Source organism: Nanorana parkeri, unplaced genomic scaffold (assembly GCF_000935625.1).
Source record: "Nanorana parkeri isolate BGI_ZX_2015 unplaced genomic scaffold, ASM93562v1 scaffold5, whole genome shotgun sequence".
Lineage (NCBI taxonomy): Eukaryota > Metazoa > Chordata > Amphibia > Anura > Dicroglossidae > Nanorana > Nanorana parkeri.
Genome location: NW_017306273.1, coordinates 4240484 through 4258795, shown reverse-complemented (window position 1 = coordinate 4258795; position 18312 = coordinate 4240484). Strand labels below are relative to the sequence as shown.

The 18312-nt window shown below is 44.2% G+C and overlaps 1 protein-coding gene across 1 annotated transcript in view; it reads left to right on the top strand.

Annotated features, from left to right (window-relative positions):
• Nucleotides 1-18312, top strand: part of PRDM16 (PR/SET domain 16) — a 486681-nt gene that overhangs the window by 147081 nt on the left and 321288 nt on the right. Inside the window, exon 2 of the mRNA XM_018552747.1 lies at nucleotides 238-587. Coding sequence (XP_018408249.1) covers nucleotides 238-587 — 350 coding nt within the window. The remainder of the gene's footprint in view (nucleotides 1-237; nucleotides 588-18312) is intronic.

Here is an 18312-nt window from a genome sequence, read left to right as displayed (position 1 = left end):
TTTTGGCCCAATTTCTGAAGGAATTTATACTTTTTGCTTGCTGTCATCTATTTCTATATAAAGCTCGCCGTTATTATTTTTTTTTTTACTCTAAGCCTCTGTCTGCTTTTCACATTCGTTCCTCTAAATTCTGTTTGCAGAGATCAATAGCTCAAGCTTACATTTACATTCCATTATGACAATATGAGTCTCAGGCTTGGTTCTCCTTTTCCTAACAACGGTTGTTCTCTCTTTCAGGTGACAGTGACCTTGTCAATAATATGTATGAGCCTGACCCGGATCTCCTTGGCGGTGACAGCGCAGAAGAAGAGACGGAGGACAGTATTATGTCACCCATCCCCGTTGGACCTCCTTCACCTTTCCCCACCAGCGAAGACTACACCCCAAAGGAAGGTTCCCCATACGAGGCCCCCGTCTACATTCCTGACGACATTCCAATCCCATCGGACTTTGAGCTCAGAGAGTCCTCTGTACCTGGGGCTGGCTTGGGCATTTGGGCCAAGAAAAAATTGGATATCGGGGAAAGGTTAGGACCTTATATCATGACACAGAAGACCACATTAAAGGAGACCAACCTAGGGTGGGAAGTAAGTCAAATAAGCCTAATTAACCACAGCCTTTGTCTTTTCCTGTAATGGTTTTCTGAAAGAACCCAAGGTCTGGTTGAGGCCTAGGGCAGAAGGATATGAGGGGGTGGCCTTTTGTGCTGTTTATTCTTCCGATTATAGTGGGATAATATTTCACATTTAAACCATTCTGGTGGGTGATGGCTTTTGCATGATTATGGGCATTACAGCCTTTTGAAGTATAGAGCCAATAAAAAAACAAAAACGATATTACCTTCATAAAGATAACCCAACGATATATATTTTGGCCTCTTCCAGTGTCCCTTATCTCAGCCTGGGACCCCACAATGCATCATCTCCAGCCGACTTTCATCATCTTTAGTTAATTTTGACAATTCTGAAGTTCAAACTGTCACATTTGGTCCATTTAACTCCTTCAATTAACTTATCTGTATATTAACACATATTAATGTCCATTTCTAAACCATGGGCATTCACAGGGCCGGATTTCCCACAAGGCCAACCAAGACCCGGCCTCGGGGTAGCAGGGAGTAGAGGGGCAGCAGGGGTGTGGAATCCCTATCTCCCGATGGCTGAGACATGCAGTTCCGGGCGTCCGGCAGGTAGTTGTTTTCTACATTTAACACTGCTTTGGGCAAGCAGGGCTAAATGTACAGTGGGGAAGCCGCCGCTTGTTTTGTACAAGCGATCTCGGCGATGTTGCCGAGAACACTTGTATGCAGCCTGCATACAGGGAGGGCGCATTGAGGAACCTGGCATTGGGGAAGCAGAGAGAGTAAATCCGGCCTTGGGCATTTATATGGAGTTGGCTCCTCATTGCAGTGATAACAGCTTCCCCTCTTCTGTGAAGGGTTTTCACAAGATTGTGAAGTGTGTCTGGGGGAATTTGGGCACATTCAGCCAAAAGAGCATTTGTGAGGACAGGTAATGATGATGGGTGTGAAGACCTGGCTCACATGCAGTGTTCCAAATAATCTCAATGGTGTTGAGGTTTGGGATCTCTGCAGGACACTCAAGTTCTTCTGCCCCCAACTCATCAAACCATGTCTTTATGGAGCTGGCTTTGTGCTTAGGGTAATAGTCATGGTGGAACAGAAAAGGATCTTCACCAAACTGTTACCACAAGGTTGGAAGAGCACAGCTGTCTAAATATCTTTATGGGCATTCCAATTCATCCCTGAAGTGTTCAGTAGGGATGTCAAGTCTCTATGAAGGCCACTCAAGTTCCTCCAGACCAAACTCATCATACCATGTCTTTATGGAACTGGCTTTGTGCTTAGGGAGAATATTCATTCTGGAACAGAATGTATAAAATGTCTTAATGGGCATTCGGGTTCATCCAAGAGGTGTTCAGTAGGGTTGAAGTCAGGTTTCTGTGCAGGACACTCAAGTTCCTCCACACCCAACTCATCAAACCATGTCTTTATGGATCTGGCTTTGTGCACAGGGGCACAGTCATGCTGGAACAGAACACTAGTCACAAGTTTGGAAGAACACAAATGTCTATTTATGCTTTAGTTTTAATAATACTCTACATTGGAAACACCCGAACTCAATCTTTTGGAGTCCTGATACTTTTGGCCATATAGTGTATATGTCTTAGCCAATACAGTATATAATTTATTTATTCCCTATAGTCATATTAAAAGTCACAGAATTGGACCTGTAAAACCAGCATCAAGCCAACAGTTAGTTCTGGCCCAATTTCTGAAGGAATTTATACTTTTTGCTTGCTGTCATCTATTTCTATATAAAGCTCGCCGTTATTATTTTTTTTTTTACTCTAAATTCTGGGAGTTTCCACTGACAGAACATTCTCATGTGTCTCTTGAGCCCAAAGTCTACGTGTCCGAGATGTTTGCAGAAAACCCCCAGTTTTGTTAAAAAAAACCTATTAATACAATGTATTTGGATGTTTACCGGCCGTTCTGTAGAGTAGTCATTTTAAAGAAAACTTTATTAATTTTAGAGGAATTTTATTTCAAAATTGTAAATGTTTTTAGGTTTCTAAAAATATATTTGTTGTCCCTTTTTTTCTTTTTTGCACAAAATTTTAATTTTCTAAATAAATATTTCATACAGGGTTCCTCCAGAATAATGTGTATGCGAGAATTCTGGGCTAATAAGACAGCCTGGCAGTAGCTGCTCACTTGTGGGCTGCCTCTTTCTAATGGATACTCCATACTGAGCCCTATAAGTTAGAGACAAAAAAAAACAAATATTTAGGATTTAGCCTGTTTGTATGAGCTTATAGTAAACTTGTGCTTTGCTCAAACAACAAGTTAAAGCTGAACTCTGGGATAAGCAGGTATGGTTGAAATACAAGAGGAATGTGTTTCTGTACTTGGATCTCAGTGAGCTTTGTGTAGTTCTTCCAGATCTGTGCAGTAATCCTGTGTGACACTTGAAGCTTCCTGAGGACTGGTCATTGCTGCCCTTTCTCCTTGTGCAGGGTGACTGGTCTGGTCTCCACCTCCTCCTGTAATAAAGACTGCTCACTGCTGCTCTCTCACCTTGTGCAGGGGGACTGGTCTTGTCTCCACCCCCTCCTGTACTAAAGACTGCTCACTGCTACTTTCTCTCCTTGTGCAGGGGGACTGGTCTTGTCTCCACCCCCTCCTGTACTAAAGACTGCTCACTGCTACTTTCTCTCCTTGTGCAGGGTGACTGGTCTTGTCTCCACCCCCTCCTGTACTAAAGACTGCTCACTGCTACTTTCTCTCCTTGTGAAGGGTGACTGGTCTTGTCTCCGCCCCCTCCTGTAATAAAGACCGCTCACTTCTGCTCTCTCTCTCTTTGTGCAGGGTGACAGGCCTTGGTGATACCTGGGTTTGTAAAGGCATTGGTGCTAACACAATAGTCATTGCAGCTATTGAGGAATATATTTAATTAAAAGTTTTTTGTGCCCAGAGTTCAGCTTTAACCTAACCAGGTGTGGTGATAGGTAACTCTGTAAGGTTCAGGTCATTCTGATTGGAGTTTACAGAGGGTTATGTCAACCCATATTAAAATACCAGTGCCTGGCTATTAGTGGAAAGAGGAAAAGTCCTAATCCCCCCACTGCAGGAGGGCGAAGGTGAGGGAATTTATTGGGTGGGTTGATATTTGAGTTACCTGTGACTGTCACAGTCGGTGAACTTCACAGATGCCCTTAGGCGTTGGCCTACGTCTTTCGAAGTTGATGAATGCTCTTCTACAGGTTCTATTAATAACCAATATAAATTAGACATTCTGCATCTTTAAGAGCAAAACATGTTATTTATCTAATCCGACCAGGACTATCCAACGCCGCAAATGTTACCTCCACCGCCACAGGTAATCTAAAATTTAAATGTCTCCCCGCATGACTGATGTCGCCATTTTAAAGGCCAAGTTGGGCGAGAAGTGTTATTTGTAGAAGGCGACCTGAGCATTGAACACAAATTATTCCGTGTGATACACAGTATGAGCAGACAGATGCCTAGCCCGAGGGGATGTTCCATCACTGCGCCAACTCTCCCTCTTCTCTGCCTATTGCTATACAAACCATTTATTTCAAAGTCATTACACTCATTTCATGGGTAGGTGATGGGCGGGTTACACCTCACTAGAACCTTTATATTAATACTCATCTCTGTGTGTTCTGCTTCCATTCAGAATGTAACTAAAATACACATACACTATCTATCTATCTATCTATCTATCTATCTATCTATCTATCTATCTATCTATCTATCTATCCATCTACCTACCTACTATCTCTCATCTATTAGTCAATCTATCTATCTATCTATCTATCTATCTATCTATCTATCTATCTATCTATCTATCTATCTGTCCAGAAATGGACAAAGGCAGAATGTGGGCCTAGGCAAGGTAGTAGTTTGGCCTACCATCCCTTCTTTTGACATTTGTAAGGACTGAAATAGCCACAGAGACATCTCCCCATATGCTGCACATTGTCTGTATAGGTATGGCCAGATGGCAACTTCCTACAAGTACTTCCTCCCTTGTGAAGCAAGAGCCTGGTGCAAAGCTTTTACTGATTGCGCTATCCCCGTGGCTTACTTAGGAGAATGAAGGTTGTAGCAGGGCCCCTTGGACATCTGGGATCCTGCCTAGTTTGCCTTGTAGGTGATGTGGCTACCATCAGAAATTATTGGACCTTCCAGGCCTTTCTATGGTCCAACCCTGACCATAGAAAGGAGTATAATCCTGCAAAAGAAACCGGTCACCTTTGTGAACCATAAACAGAAGCAGCATTGAGAATGTCACGTACAATGGTGTATTCCTGATGCAGCAGAAAGAACTTTGATGGTTCTTCAATTAACCTTCAGACAACTTTTCTCTTATCCTGATACGCGGCTGTATTTACTTTCTTATTTTTAAGTAATGTTCCATATCTCAGTTACTCATTGAATGTGAAGCCTGGTACGGGCAGTTTCTATTATTTGAGATTCTGTTGACTTTGCGATATTATTTATTTTTGGACTAGGTGAGAATACTTTCTCCATGGCGCTCCTGTTGTTCCTCTGGCATTCTTTTGTTCGTTGATCGTGACCTGACAGCCAACTTTTATACCAGCATTTAAAACTATTTGCCCTCAAACTAACGTCCTCAAACAGAGCCCCGGACCCACCCAAGCACTATCTCTTTTGACCTTGTATTCACATTTCACGGAGATAAATGACTGGCTTTGTATGACATCTTTTATCTGGCACCTCTATCTGTCTGCAGGAAATTTTTACAAGATTGAGGTTTAAAGGCTGCGGATTCTAAAAATGCTATTTCTTTTTTTTTTTTTTGTGCCTCATTTCTTTTTCATCTCTGTACAAGGGTTGGATTCTCAGCGTCTCTGTTCTAGCAAGTGCTGGAATTCAGGTCCTCTTTCTGTTGGAAATAGATTAGAAATCCACAAAATGTAAACACAAAAAAACCATCTGGAACACCAAGTTATTACATCAAAATAGGAACGCTTTCAATCTAAAAGCTTAAGGGGTTATTAAACCCTTGCATGTTTATATGCAAAACGATCTTGGGGCGGGCGCATGCGCAGTTCAAATGTTTGGCCGGGAGACGAAGAGAGACACAAGGTAAGTCTATGGAGCAGCGCGCACCCGCACATACACCGTGGGACATAAGAGAAGAGGAGGACAGAGGAGTCAGCGCTGGATCGGAGACCCGCAGCAGCGCTGGAGGGACAGCTGAAAACTACAAGAAAAAAGAAGATGATCGTATTAAGAGGCATCATTTAAGGTAAGTCCTTACATTAGCACTGTGGGGGCGGGAGGGGGGGGGCTTTTGCTCTTAACGTCACTTTAATATGGAATGAAAAATAAATGATTATCTTTAACCTGGATCGTGACTTCAAATCTAAAGTTAACACTTAATGGTAACCTCTTCCTAAACTCCAATCCTAAACTTGAAGTCACCCAACCCTTGATGTATATGTAAAGCCAAAACATTTCATTTTAGTTTTGTATAGTGCAGGTTGAAATCCCTAATACATATATATGCTATATTATTATTATTATTGTTAGGGATGTACCGATACTAGTATCGGTATTAGTGCCAATGCCGAGTATTTAGTACTCGCCCAAATGCTCAGATGACTAGCCCGATACTTCCGGTATCAGGAAGCCGAGCAGTGAGTTATTACACGCTGCCCAGCTTCCTGATTGATCGAGAAGTCATTAAACGGCGCCCGGCTTTCTGATTGGTCGGGAAGCCAGCTTCATGTTACCTCGTCACGGCGCCCGGCTTCCTGATTGGCCGGAAAGATGCTTTCTTGTCACCTAATGACGAGAAGCATGGGGATGGCTTCCTTGCTAATCGGGAAGCGAGTCTTTACACGCCGCTCGGCTTCCCGGCTAATCATGAAGCCAGGTGGCGAGTCATTACACGCCGCCTGGCTTCCTTAATGGGACTTCGGTATTTGGTATCAGCCAGTACCAAAAAAAAAATATAATTACTCATACTCGATACCGAAATACCGATATTGGTGCATCCCTAATTATTATTATACAGAATTTAGATATCGCCAACAGTCTGCGCAGCGCTTTACAAAATTGAGGTAGACAATACAATTAACAATACAATTTCAGTACAGGAGGTGAGAGGGCCCTGCTCGTGAGAGCATACAATCTAGTAGAGAGCTTACAATATACACTCTGCCTATGTGCCTATGCCTGTGTTAAACCTCCTCCAGCTTTGATTACGGCACGCATTCGCCGTGTCATCATTTCGATAAGCTTATGCAATGTCACAAGATTTATTTCAATCCAAAGTTGCATTCATTTTTTATCTTGAAGTGATGACGGGAGAGTCGGACCACTGTGTAAAGTCTTCTCCAGCACATCCCATAGCTTCTCGATGAGAAGCACAAAGATCCAGTGATGACATCTGGGTCAATCAAACTAATCATCAAGTATAGATTGCCTGAAAATGTTCATGCTTAAGTGTGATTTGAGCTAAGTTTTCCCACACTGGGCTACAGAACATGTCCTATAGTCCAGCAGGAGAGAACCCAAAGGCAGTACTGGAGCACTTCTTTTGGCTGGTATCCCTATTTTCCTTAATACAAGTGTATGCAAATAAGCAACAATAATAAACTTGAAGTGTATAGAACTCTAAGCATGTTCATAGTACATCTATACAGATCTACCCATCAGACCTAAAACAGGAACAATTGTGGAGGAGAAGAAGAGGAGATGGTTTTGGACCCAGAAGAAGACTTCTTTCTCCAATGGACTGACAGCTAAGAGCCACACTTAAATGAAGTCATTTAAGAAAACAAAGTTATGATTCAAATCCATATCAGCGTAAAAACAAATATATGTTTTTTTCCTTGTAAAGCCTCAGGAAAAGGATAAAAAGGATAGGATTAGGTTAATAGTCATCGGTTCCTTGTAACCCAGTGAATGCAATTCTGTAAAATGGCTTGAGGGGGGGGAGGGGGCAAAGATTCCTCTTCATTTTATTTATTTTATTTTTTAAAGGGCTCCTTTATTTTGTGAGATGTGATTGAATTTATGCATGCTCCCCGGGAATCTATTACTCCCTTGCCTGCTGACACAGAACTCGGCGAGTCACCGGGTCGAGCATAAATCACAGCACATTTTCAGTTTATTACCCCTGTGGATCGGAGAGCCGGGGAGAGAAAAACACACACAATGATTTTGATCATTTGTTGAGTAAATAATGGCATTTATCATAGCACTGTTTATTTTGCTAATTAAAAGATGGCTGCCGTTGACGGGTTCCGCAAAGAAATATGGCCCTCTCAGTCTGTCTGTATTCTAGGCCAGAGACTGCAGGAAGGCAGCAGCAGGTTGGCAGGCAAAGCAGAGAAGAATTGAAAGAATGGAAAAAAAAGGAACAGAAATGATAACAAATTAAGCAAACCAATGCCCTTGTTATTTTATATATGATATATTTATTTATTTTACATGTTATCTGTAGCACCCAATGCTGTCTCATCTGGATCCAAACCCTTCTGTCTCCCTTTCCTTCATGGTTGTCCATCCTTTAGCTTTAACATGAAGTCCTCAACATTTGTCTATCCTTTAGGATTAAAATGAGGTCCTCCATAGTTGTCCAACCTTTAGGTTTAACATGAAGTCTTTCACACTTGTCCATCCTTTAATTTTAACATTAAGTCCTCTACTGTTGTCCTCCCTTTACATTTAACATTAAGACTGTCACATTTGTCCATCCTTTAGGATTAACATGAAGTCCTCCACAGTTGTCCAACCTTTAGGTTTAACATGAAGTCCTCCACAGTTGTCCATCCTTTAGTTTTAAACTGACACTAAACTTAGGAGGTAAAACCTAAAAATGCATTCAAGTACCATAACTATTAGCAAAAATGTATCTTATTTGTGTATCACTCGGCTGTATAACCTCAAATCATCTCTGAATTGGTGCTGACACTGTCCTTCCTTCTGGAGGGGGGCTACTTTTGTTCCCCATGGTCCCTGTGTGTGTTGTCAAGTAGTCACAGCTCCAAACTTGCTCCCGTAATGGACTACAATCTCATGTTTAGTTTACTAATTTGTATTGAGATTGTAATCTAAATCACAGGAGTGAGCTTGGAGTGGTGACTACTTTACAACACACACAGGGACCATGGGGAACAAAAGTAGCCCCCCTCCAGAAGGAAGGACAGTGTCAGCACCAATTCAGAGATGATTTGAGGAGGTACAGCAGAGTGATACACAAATAAGATACATTTTTGTTAATAGTTATGCAATTTTAATGTTTACCTCCTGAGTTTAGTGTCACTTTAAGTCTAAGGCCCCATTCACACTTGAGCTGAGCATCTGTGGTCCTTTTTTTTAAGGCATGCTGCATGTGTTATAGGCTTGAGCATTTTTTTAATTATCATTTCTAGATACTAGGCAATACAACATGTAAAAAGTGCACTTTTTTAGGTTCTCCCATTGAAGTCTACTGGGGCCAGAACCCTCAACTCTGCCCCAAAAGAAGCTCATATGAGTTAAGGTGTTTGGCTACAGGCAAAAGGACCCTCAGATGAGAGCAGGGGCCATTGAAAACAATGGGATTCCTTCTTCTGACCGTTGTAGTGCTTGTGGAATTGAACTACAAAACACTCATTTGAATGGGGCTTTATGTATATATATCCAGTGGTATCCCTAGCCTTTTTGTGGTGGGGGATGGGGGTGGGGTGGTGCACATGGCTCTCTGCAGCAAATCTCCCCATCCAGCTCTTTACAACCTGGCATGCTCTGGCCGGCATCCCCCACAGCTCCTGGATGCCAAGAGCTGGGATGGAATGCCAGCCAGGGCATCCCATGTCGTTGAGAGCTGGATGGGGAGATTGTATGGCCCTTACACTTCTCCCCACCTGGCTCTTAGCAACCTGGAATGCGCTGGCCGGGAAGGGGCACTGCCCTACACTAAAACCAAAGGGTCGAGTTCAAACCATGAAAACAAAGGTGACCAAACACTTTGGCTATATAGAGTATGTAACACTGGGGGCTCATATGTTCCTCATCTTATTTTTCTGGGGTCTCTTTTACCCTGGTCCTTCCGTATCATCTGTTGAGGACCGGTCACTGTGGGTGACAAAAAAAAATGGTTGACAAGATTTTGCTTTCTGGGTCATTTTGCTGCTTTATTGGAAAAGCAAGACACTGCAGGATGGAGACCAATATCATCCAGTAGAGGATGATAGGAGCCTGAGGACTCCCTCCAGCCAATTGACAAGACCATGACTAGGATGTGAGGCAAAGGCATGGATGTAAAAGACCTGATGGCCCACTATTGAATTACTACTACTGGTAACACATTTTCTTGTACAGGTATAGAGGTAGGGCCAGGGGCGTATCTGCCGCGAGGCAAACTGGCGGCGTTGCTGTTTTGCCTAGGGCAGCAGCATTTGTAAATACACCGCTGGGTAGGGCCATGTAGTTAGAAACATTTAGATCCTCTCTCATGATTTTGCTGTTGCTATTGTCCCCATGGGGTACATTTCTCCACTACTTCTTGTCCAAGTGACGGGTGTCAGAACAGGAGGAGAGCAAATCGTGATACGACAGACAGCATTTAAAGTCTGGCAGAAAGACCTCAGTGGTGACACGGACAGCAATAAAAGCAGAAGTTGTAGCCGTTCCCCGTTCAATGGAAAACTAATAAAAAGTTTGGGCTTTAAGTCTTTAAATCGCTGCACTGATTTCATAGCCAGAGTCATCGTAAGGCAAGAGTCAGCCTGGTTTCAGAGGGACGAGCAGTGGCCTGTGCCAGCTCTAATAGGATGTATGTGAAATTTATATGCGGAAGAAGAAATGACTAAATATATGACAGTGAAATCTCTGCTATTATTTCCATAAGCGGGAATAAATCAGGAGTAATGGAGATGAGTGGCCGGCCTTTAAATAGTTCTCTCTTACTCATGCAGAGGGGAAATAAATATTTTCCTTTCATATTTTGAGAGTCATCGGTGCATACCAAGTCCTTTTTAAATGCTTTTTTATCTTCTGCCACCGTAGGGGGAATGACCGTCACTGCAGATGGAGAGGAAAAAGAACTTTGTGGATGATCCAAAAAATATGAAAATAAAATTCTGCAATGCTTGTAATTACAGAGCGTTCCCGGGACAGGTTATAGAAGGTGGAGTGCGTTGTATCATGACAACTGCGTTGCGTTGATGATGCGTTTGTTGCATCCTCACAACTTGCTTCTACAACCAAAGAAAATTCAACCTTAAAATAAATAATAAAAAAAAAAATATGATCTTATAGTTATTATTACTATTGGATACAAATTCCAATTTTCCCAGTTAAATACTGGCTGACTGGTGGTGATCCCAATAATAATGGATCTAACTACCACCGTAGCTTTACTTGAACAATGTTTTGAGGTATTCAGCCATGTACTACATTTCCATATTAGGGCTCATTCCTAACTTTCAATGTTCAAAGTGTTGATACATGTCAAGTAAAATAAAAAATAAAAAAGTGTAAATGCAAACACATTTATGATAGAAAAATGAACACTTAGGCGGTTATTCACAAAGCTGCCAAAGGCATTCGAGTGAATGACCCAGCCGAAGTGAAGTGAGCCAAATAACGTTTGGCTATTCACTTCGACTCAGTACGGCTGATTTCAGACGCACATCGGCTTAAATCAGCAGTACATCGGCTTCCTTCGGCTGCACGTCGCTCAGCCGAACATTCTTCGCCCAGTTGTCATTTGTGGGGTGTACGGCTGGCCTTTAGCTGGCAGTTCGCCCCGCTTCGGGCTGCCACTTCGGCTCAGGCGAGCCGAAGCATATGCCTTTGGCTCGGCTGAGCCGCTCCTCTGCCTTCAGCTGCTGTACGAGCTATAGTGAATAGCCCGTACAGTAGCCCTTCACTTCGACTGAACCGAAAGGGTCCGGTGGCCGAAGAGAGCCGAAGGATGATCAGTGGATTGCAGGCGCAATGCCCAGGCTCCTGCAGACTGTTCCTCCAGCCCCAGGTCCACACCAACGCATGGACATTTGGTTATGGGGCTGGAGGAAGTAATTATTGGACTACAAGTGTGGTGACGTTTACTAGTCCAACTGCTATAGTCGCAGATGAGACTTGTAGACTTTTCATTTGCAGGTACTTGTGAATGGATCTGTGAATGAATGGCCGTGGCTTTGTGGGTTCTGTTCACATACTACTCTGCTCAAAGTAAACAGGATCCTGCAGGGAGAGGAACCCCACGATTCTGGTAAGAGGGGTGGGGCAGTTTGAGGGTGGGCAGCTGGGCAATAAGTCCAAGGTTCATGTTATTCCTTAAATATGGGTGTGACATTAGACTTAGTCCAAAAGGTAAACTCCACTTTCCCCCCTCCCAGTGCCCACCCCACATCCCTAAAGCTACCCCCCACCACCACTTTAGGGGCCGGATCACGCCATGGTCTTTTATGTGCATTGCAATGCAGGATCACAGCATGCTAATAACGCATAAAAACTACTTACCATTATAATATATGAAGCTCTTCATGTCAGTGGATTGCATTTTATAACAAATCCTGCTTGCTGCATCTTTTGGCAACAAATTGACCACCCTACTTCAATACTATGTCCAGCTGAGAAACCACAGCAAAGGGGGCTTCCTATCCGACACACCTGGAAGTGTCGGATAGCAGCGACGACGAAGAGTTAACATTTTACTCGCTGGCCGCCAGAAAGGTAAGTATGTATCGTGTTTTCTTACATAATGCTACATTGTTTTTCTTTTAACACGGACAGGTTCTCTTTAATAACTAAGAGCTAGGTCCCATGCTCCTTGGTCTCTCTCTGTAATATAAGCAGATGCTGGAACGGCGGAGCACACAGCTGGCTCGGTGGCCGCTGGATCATTGAATGAAGTTTCACAAGGATGATGATGATGGGTGAAATGTTTAATGTGTTTGCACTGAACCCAGGCATGCACGCTGGAGTGGGATGTGCAAATAAAGGCAAGGCTTCTGCTATGCGCAGGAAAGGACGTTTCTGCACACAAGCCACAGGGTTCCCTGCTGTGCAAACACGTCCAGCCAGCAGGAACGATGAGACGGATGAGACCACAGAGGCTCGTTTCATGGGCTCAGCCGGTGCCCGAGGTAAAAATAGACGCGTGCAAACCCTGAATCAGCAAAGCCCGGTGGACTCTATGTAAAGGTTAACCCGGGGTAACAAGTAAGGTCAGGTATCGCCATTCAGGAGACACTGCTGCACTCAGAATGCACCCTTAAAGAGAACCTGTCATCAACTTAAAGAAAAACTCCAGGAATTTAAAAATGTACCCTTGCAGTAGTGCAAGCCCCCCCGCAATCCCCCAACTGCAAGGGTTAAGAGCTTGTTTTGTTTAAGGATCGCAGATATACTCATCTGATCCTCAGTCCTGCTGGGCTGCTAGTCTGGTCAATGCTGCCTCTTCTGACATCATTACGTCATATGCAGATCTATTGACTTGCATTAAACGTGAGGATGCTGAGAGACATCCTACACCAGGAACAGAGGGTGAGAAAGGTGAGCACTGACTGCCCTGTGACCAACCCATTCAGTGAACAGCTAACAACTTGGGTTTGGGTTGAACTTATGGTCAAATCGAACCTAAAGCTCATCTCCACTTGCAAGGTGTCTGTCAACTTGCTAGGAAAATGACACTCCAGAAAGTGTCCGTTCCCTAGCACAGCCCCTTCCCTACTTGCAGCTCATAGCCCTCTTCTATTCTGGGAGTGTCTTATTTTGCCTATACCGGCCCAGCTCCTCTAAGTCCTCCACTCACTGTGTAACCTTATATATAGGATCTGGGGTTGGAGCGAAGAGGAATACTAGTATAGAGTGTCACTTGAGTGACAGCTGTGTGTCTGCAGGGCTGCTAACATCACATCCAAGATGGCAGCACCCAGCAGAAATCTCAGGGCTTTTGGTAAATAACATGCATAGAATATGTTAGATGCACATCAAGGGGCTGATTTATAAAGAGCCCTGGGCGAATGACGTCCGGACAGCAAAACAGCCACTAGATGGAGCCAAGGAGCACAGGAAATTCCTATGCTCCTCAGCTCCATCTAGTGGCAGTAATGCCCTGCCAATGGCAATTGTCCAGCTATTCTCTGGGCGGGCATTTTATAAATCAGCCCCATATTCTTATGAGAAGATTGTTGTTGAAATCAATGGTCTGATGACATGGTCTTTTTTAAAGCAAACCTTACCGAGACTGTGTGCCCACTGAGAATACTCTTTACCATTTACTCGTTCCATTGGCAGCATTCTCTGTACATTAAGGCTGAGTAGTTGCCAAGTTCAGGAACAGCCACCATTGAGGCTATTGTCTGTCACAGCTGCGGACTGATAAACCTTCACCTTTCCCTGGCTGAGTCCTCTTCCTCCTCCCCGTTCTTGGTTTCAGCTCCGGCCCCCAGCAGTGGTCAGAAAGGACATTCCGGAGGCCATGAATGAACAGGAGGATTAGGAGGCTTGGCCCGGGCTCTGTTCTTCAGCGGGCACCTTCTGTAAGCTGTAAATGGCTATTACTGACCGGGCTTCTTTTCTACTTGGAAAGTGAAGTGAGTCGGAAAAGCAGTTAAGCCACCACTGTGGTGATCAAAGTGATCATGGCGATGGACGCGAAGATCTCCATTCTTGCAGTTGACCTTCAAGAGCGCAAGACGCAAAGAACAGATAGGGTTAAAGCTGAACTCCGAGATAAGCAAATATTGTCTAAATACAAAAGCCATGTGTATTCTTCCTTGGAACTTTTTTGTCCTGTCTGTGTCGCCCCTGGGAAGACACAGTTTGTCCTGCAGACTACCGTCACTGCGACACAAAGTGTTGAAAAACATTTTTGCAGTTGTTACCGGTACAGGAGGTAAGGGGAAATCTTCCAATAGGGACACCCGGTCCCCTGACAAGAAGAGGAAATTTACTTATTTTGGAGGGATTACCTCTCTCTTCCTGTTGTATCTCTGGAACAAGAAGTAAAGTATGTCGCACAATCTACACCTAACAAAAGGTACATTTGGGCACATCACAAGTCTGAACACACTACCTGGATCCTTGTAGATACCCGAGAAATGTGTATGATTGCCAGTGAATGGGACTGCATGTAGGCAGGCAGGCGATGTACAGTAGGTGTGGGGCTAAGTAAAGGCATATGAGTTTGTGGACATGGAGCTGAATGTAGGCATGGGAGTATGTAGGCATGGGGCTGAATGTAGGCATGGGAGTATGTAGGCATGGGGCTGAATGTAGGCATGGGAGTATGTAGGCATGGGGCTGAATGTAGGCATGGGAGTATGTAGGCATGGGGCTGAACGTAAGCATGATGGGATGTAGGCATGGGGCTAAATGTAAGCATGGGAAGATGTAGGCATGGGGCTGAACGTAAGCATGAGAGGATGTAGGCATGGGGCTGAATGTAAGCATGGGAGGATGTAGGGATGGGGCAGAATGTAGTGGGAGTATGTACACATAGAAGTATGTAGACATGGGGCTGAATGCAGGTATGGGAGTATGTAGGCATGGGGATTAATGTAGACATGGGAGTATGTAGACATGGGGCTGAATGTAGGTATGGGAGTATGTAGACATGGGGCTGAATGTAGGTATAGGAGTATGTAGACATGGGGCTGAATGTAGGTATGGGAGTATGTAGGTATGAGGCTGAATGTAGGTATGGGAGTATATAGGCATGGGGCTGAATGTAGGTATGGGAGTATGTAGACATGGGGCTGAATGTAGGTATGGGAGTATGTAGACATGGGGCTGAATGTAGGTATGGGAGTATGTAGGCATGGGGCTGAATGTAGGTATGGGAGTATATAGGCATGGGGCTGAATGTAGGTATGGGAGTATGTAGACATGGGGCTGAATGTAGGTATGGGAGTATGTAGACATGGGGCTGAATGTAGGTATGGGAGCATGTAGGCATGGGGTTGAATGTAGGTATGGGAGTATGTAGGCATGGGGTTGAATGTAGGTATGGGAGTATGTAGGCATGGGGTTGAATGTAGGTATGGGAGTATGTAGGCATTGGGCTGAATGTAGGTATGGGAGTATGTAGGTATGGGGCTGAATGTAGGTATGGGAGTATATAGGCATGGGGCTGAATGTAGGTATGGGAGTATGTAGACATGGGGCTGAATGTAGGTATGGGAGTATGTAGACATGGGGCTGAATGTAGGTATGGGAGCATGTAGGCATGGGGTTGAATGTAGGTATGGGAGTATGTAGGCATGGGGTTGAATGTAGGTATGGGAGTATGTAGGCATGGGGTTGAATGTAGGTATGGGAGTATGTAGGCATTGGGCTGAATGTAGGTATGGGAGTATGTAGGTATGGGGCTGAATGTAGGTATGGGAGTATGTAGGCATGGGGCTGAATGTAGGTATGGGAGTATGTAGGCATGGGGCTGAATGTAGGCATGGGGCTGAATGTAGGCATGGGGCTGAATGTAGGTATGGGAGTATGTAGACATGGCGCTGAATGTAGGTATTGTCTGAGTAAACCTCAAATACAAATGCTCCAAATTGAGCACTAAGTGAAGAAAACCCATAGTTTCTCTTTAACACACAGGAACAACAAATATCCTTTCTAGGAGGACTCGGCTAATACGAAAAAAAAGATACTTTCACATAAGCACTTTTCTGGTACCATGGGATTTGCGAGCACACTATGCACCATGTCCTCCCAGGACATCTTGGCTAATTAGGCTGAAATAACTGTCTCTGACTTCCCATGGTAATCATTATCATCAAAGATACCAAGAGCTCGGATTATGTCCTGAATTTCAAGAATTCACGCTATTAAACTTCATTTAGCCGTTCTGTAGGTCAGCAGGTCGGGGTATCTTCTGGGTAGTGCCGAGACTTCTGGCTCTCACGCCCTTTCATGCTAATGCGAAAAGCGTCCTTCGCGATCCGACAGCAGATGAGAGCCGTACAGTAGAGTCAGGAACGCGCACTTGTGAAACATCAGATAATTCTCCGGTGTCTTTTCCAGTTGCATCATCTCGCCGGATTATTTTAATTGAACTGACTTGAAAAGCTTTTCTAAAATGAAGATGTGATCTGCGAGGTCAACGGCCTCCTTGAAAGGGGCAGACTAAAGGGCACCTGTTGTTTTGGCAAAAAAAAGCATAGCCGTACTCACTGTAGGGCACTCATTGGCCAATGCCTAATGCAATAGGCCTAGAGGGACCATCACCAATCCCAAGGGTTTACAAAGGGTGATTTTTTTCCCCTTATTTTGGAGTATGAAAGAACTAGAACCCCTGACAGGTCTGCTTTTTGCAGACCTGTCAGGGTTTCAGGTCCTTAAAACACAACAGGAAGTGAGAGTAAGTATTGCCAAAATGAGGGGGAGTCACATTTTAGACACCTAAAACAGGTGTTCACCTTGAATGATTTCTGCACCTGGCCTTTTCTTTTGGGCCCACCTGAACTCATCCAAACCCAAAAGTTAAGAGTCAGTGCGCGCCCAATCAGCTGTGGCCGGGGTATTCCCAGCACTGCAGTCCCACGTAAACATTAGGATGGGATGCTGGTGACATCATTGATCTTATATGGCCATAGGAGGTCAATGTCATATGGCCATATAAGGGCAATGACATCAATAAAGGTCATCATTGAGATATGCATTAGGTTGTGTGATATCTAAATGTGGCTGAAGGAGGTGGGTAGGGTGTTGGTTCTTATTTTATGAAGGTTTCAGGATATTTTGTCCCCTTCAGCTAAGTTAAGCTTTACATTCTTAAAGTGAACCAAGTGTGCCAAAATGGACCCAGTTTCATTGGACAGGCGAGGACCTGGATGGTAGAGCCAAGCTGATTACTGGGTCCCAGCTTCTCGTCAACTCAAGTTAGAGCCCCAACCCTTCCAGTGCTAACTTACATTCCCGATTTTTCAGCTGTCAAATTCCAGAACCACCAATGGCCACCGAGGTTCTGGTATTGGACTTCCACACTGACAGCGGCAGGATTGGTGGCTTCTAACAGACATATAAAATTGTCAATTCAACCCAAATGGGTGGTTTTTATCTCTAGACTATTGGTTTCTTACAAGCCTGTTAGGCGTGTCTTCAGTTTCTTTGTATCGAGCGAAGACCTGAATCCAAGATCCAAGCTGTTTACTGGGCCCCGAGCTTCTTGCCAACTCAAGATAAAACCCTAACCCAAGTCAATTTCGCTGTTATTCAACTGCCATATGCCCCAGCCTCTAATGGCCTCTGAGGTCCTGGTATTGGACTGCAAGTGTGCCAACAACAGGATCGGTGATAGGTAAAGATTGTTACCCAATTCAACCCAAATGGGTGACTGTCACCACTAGTCCGTTGGCTTCTTAAAAGGCAGTTGGGTGTGTTCCTTCAAACAGTGCTCATGAAAGCCCATCAGAATGGACAGGTGTGAGTCCCTTATCAGCGCTTAGTTGCCTCCCTCCCTTTGTTCTCAAAAAGGGAGAACAGATCTTTAGACATCCTATTACATAAAAAAAAACATATTTGGCCTTCCCGCGGCTGCTCAGCTGGAGTTACTCATTCTGTTTTTTCTAACGACACAAGCTGTCCCGCCCCCTTTTATGACACGCTTCAGTTAGAGTCTGATGTATGATTTTGTTAAATGCATCACGTGTGGCAATTTCATCCCCGAAAATGTGTTCCCTATGACTCCAGTGACTCATAGCCCCCTGTAATGAATTCCTCTGCACACAAACCGTGTTTATCTAAGAGTTCCTCCAAAATCCGTACGCGTGAGCCGCGGAATAGTT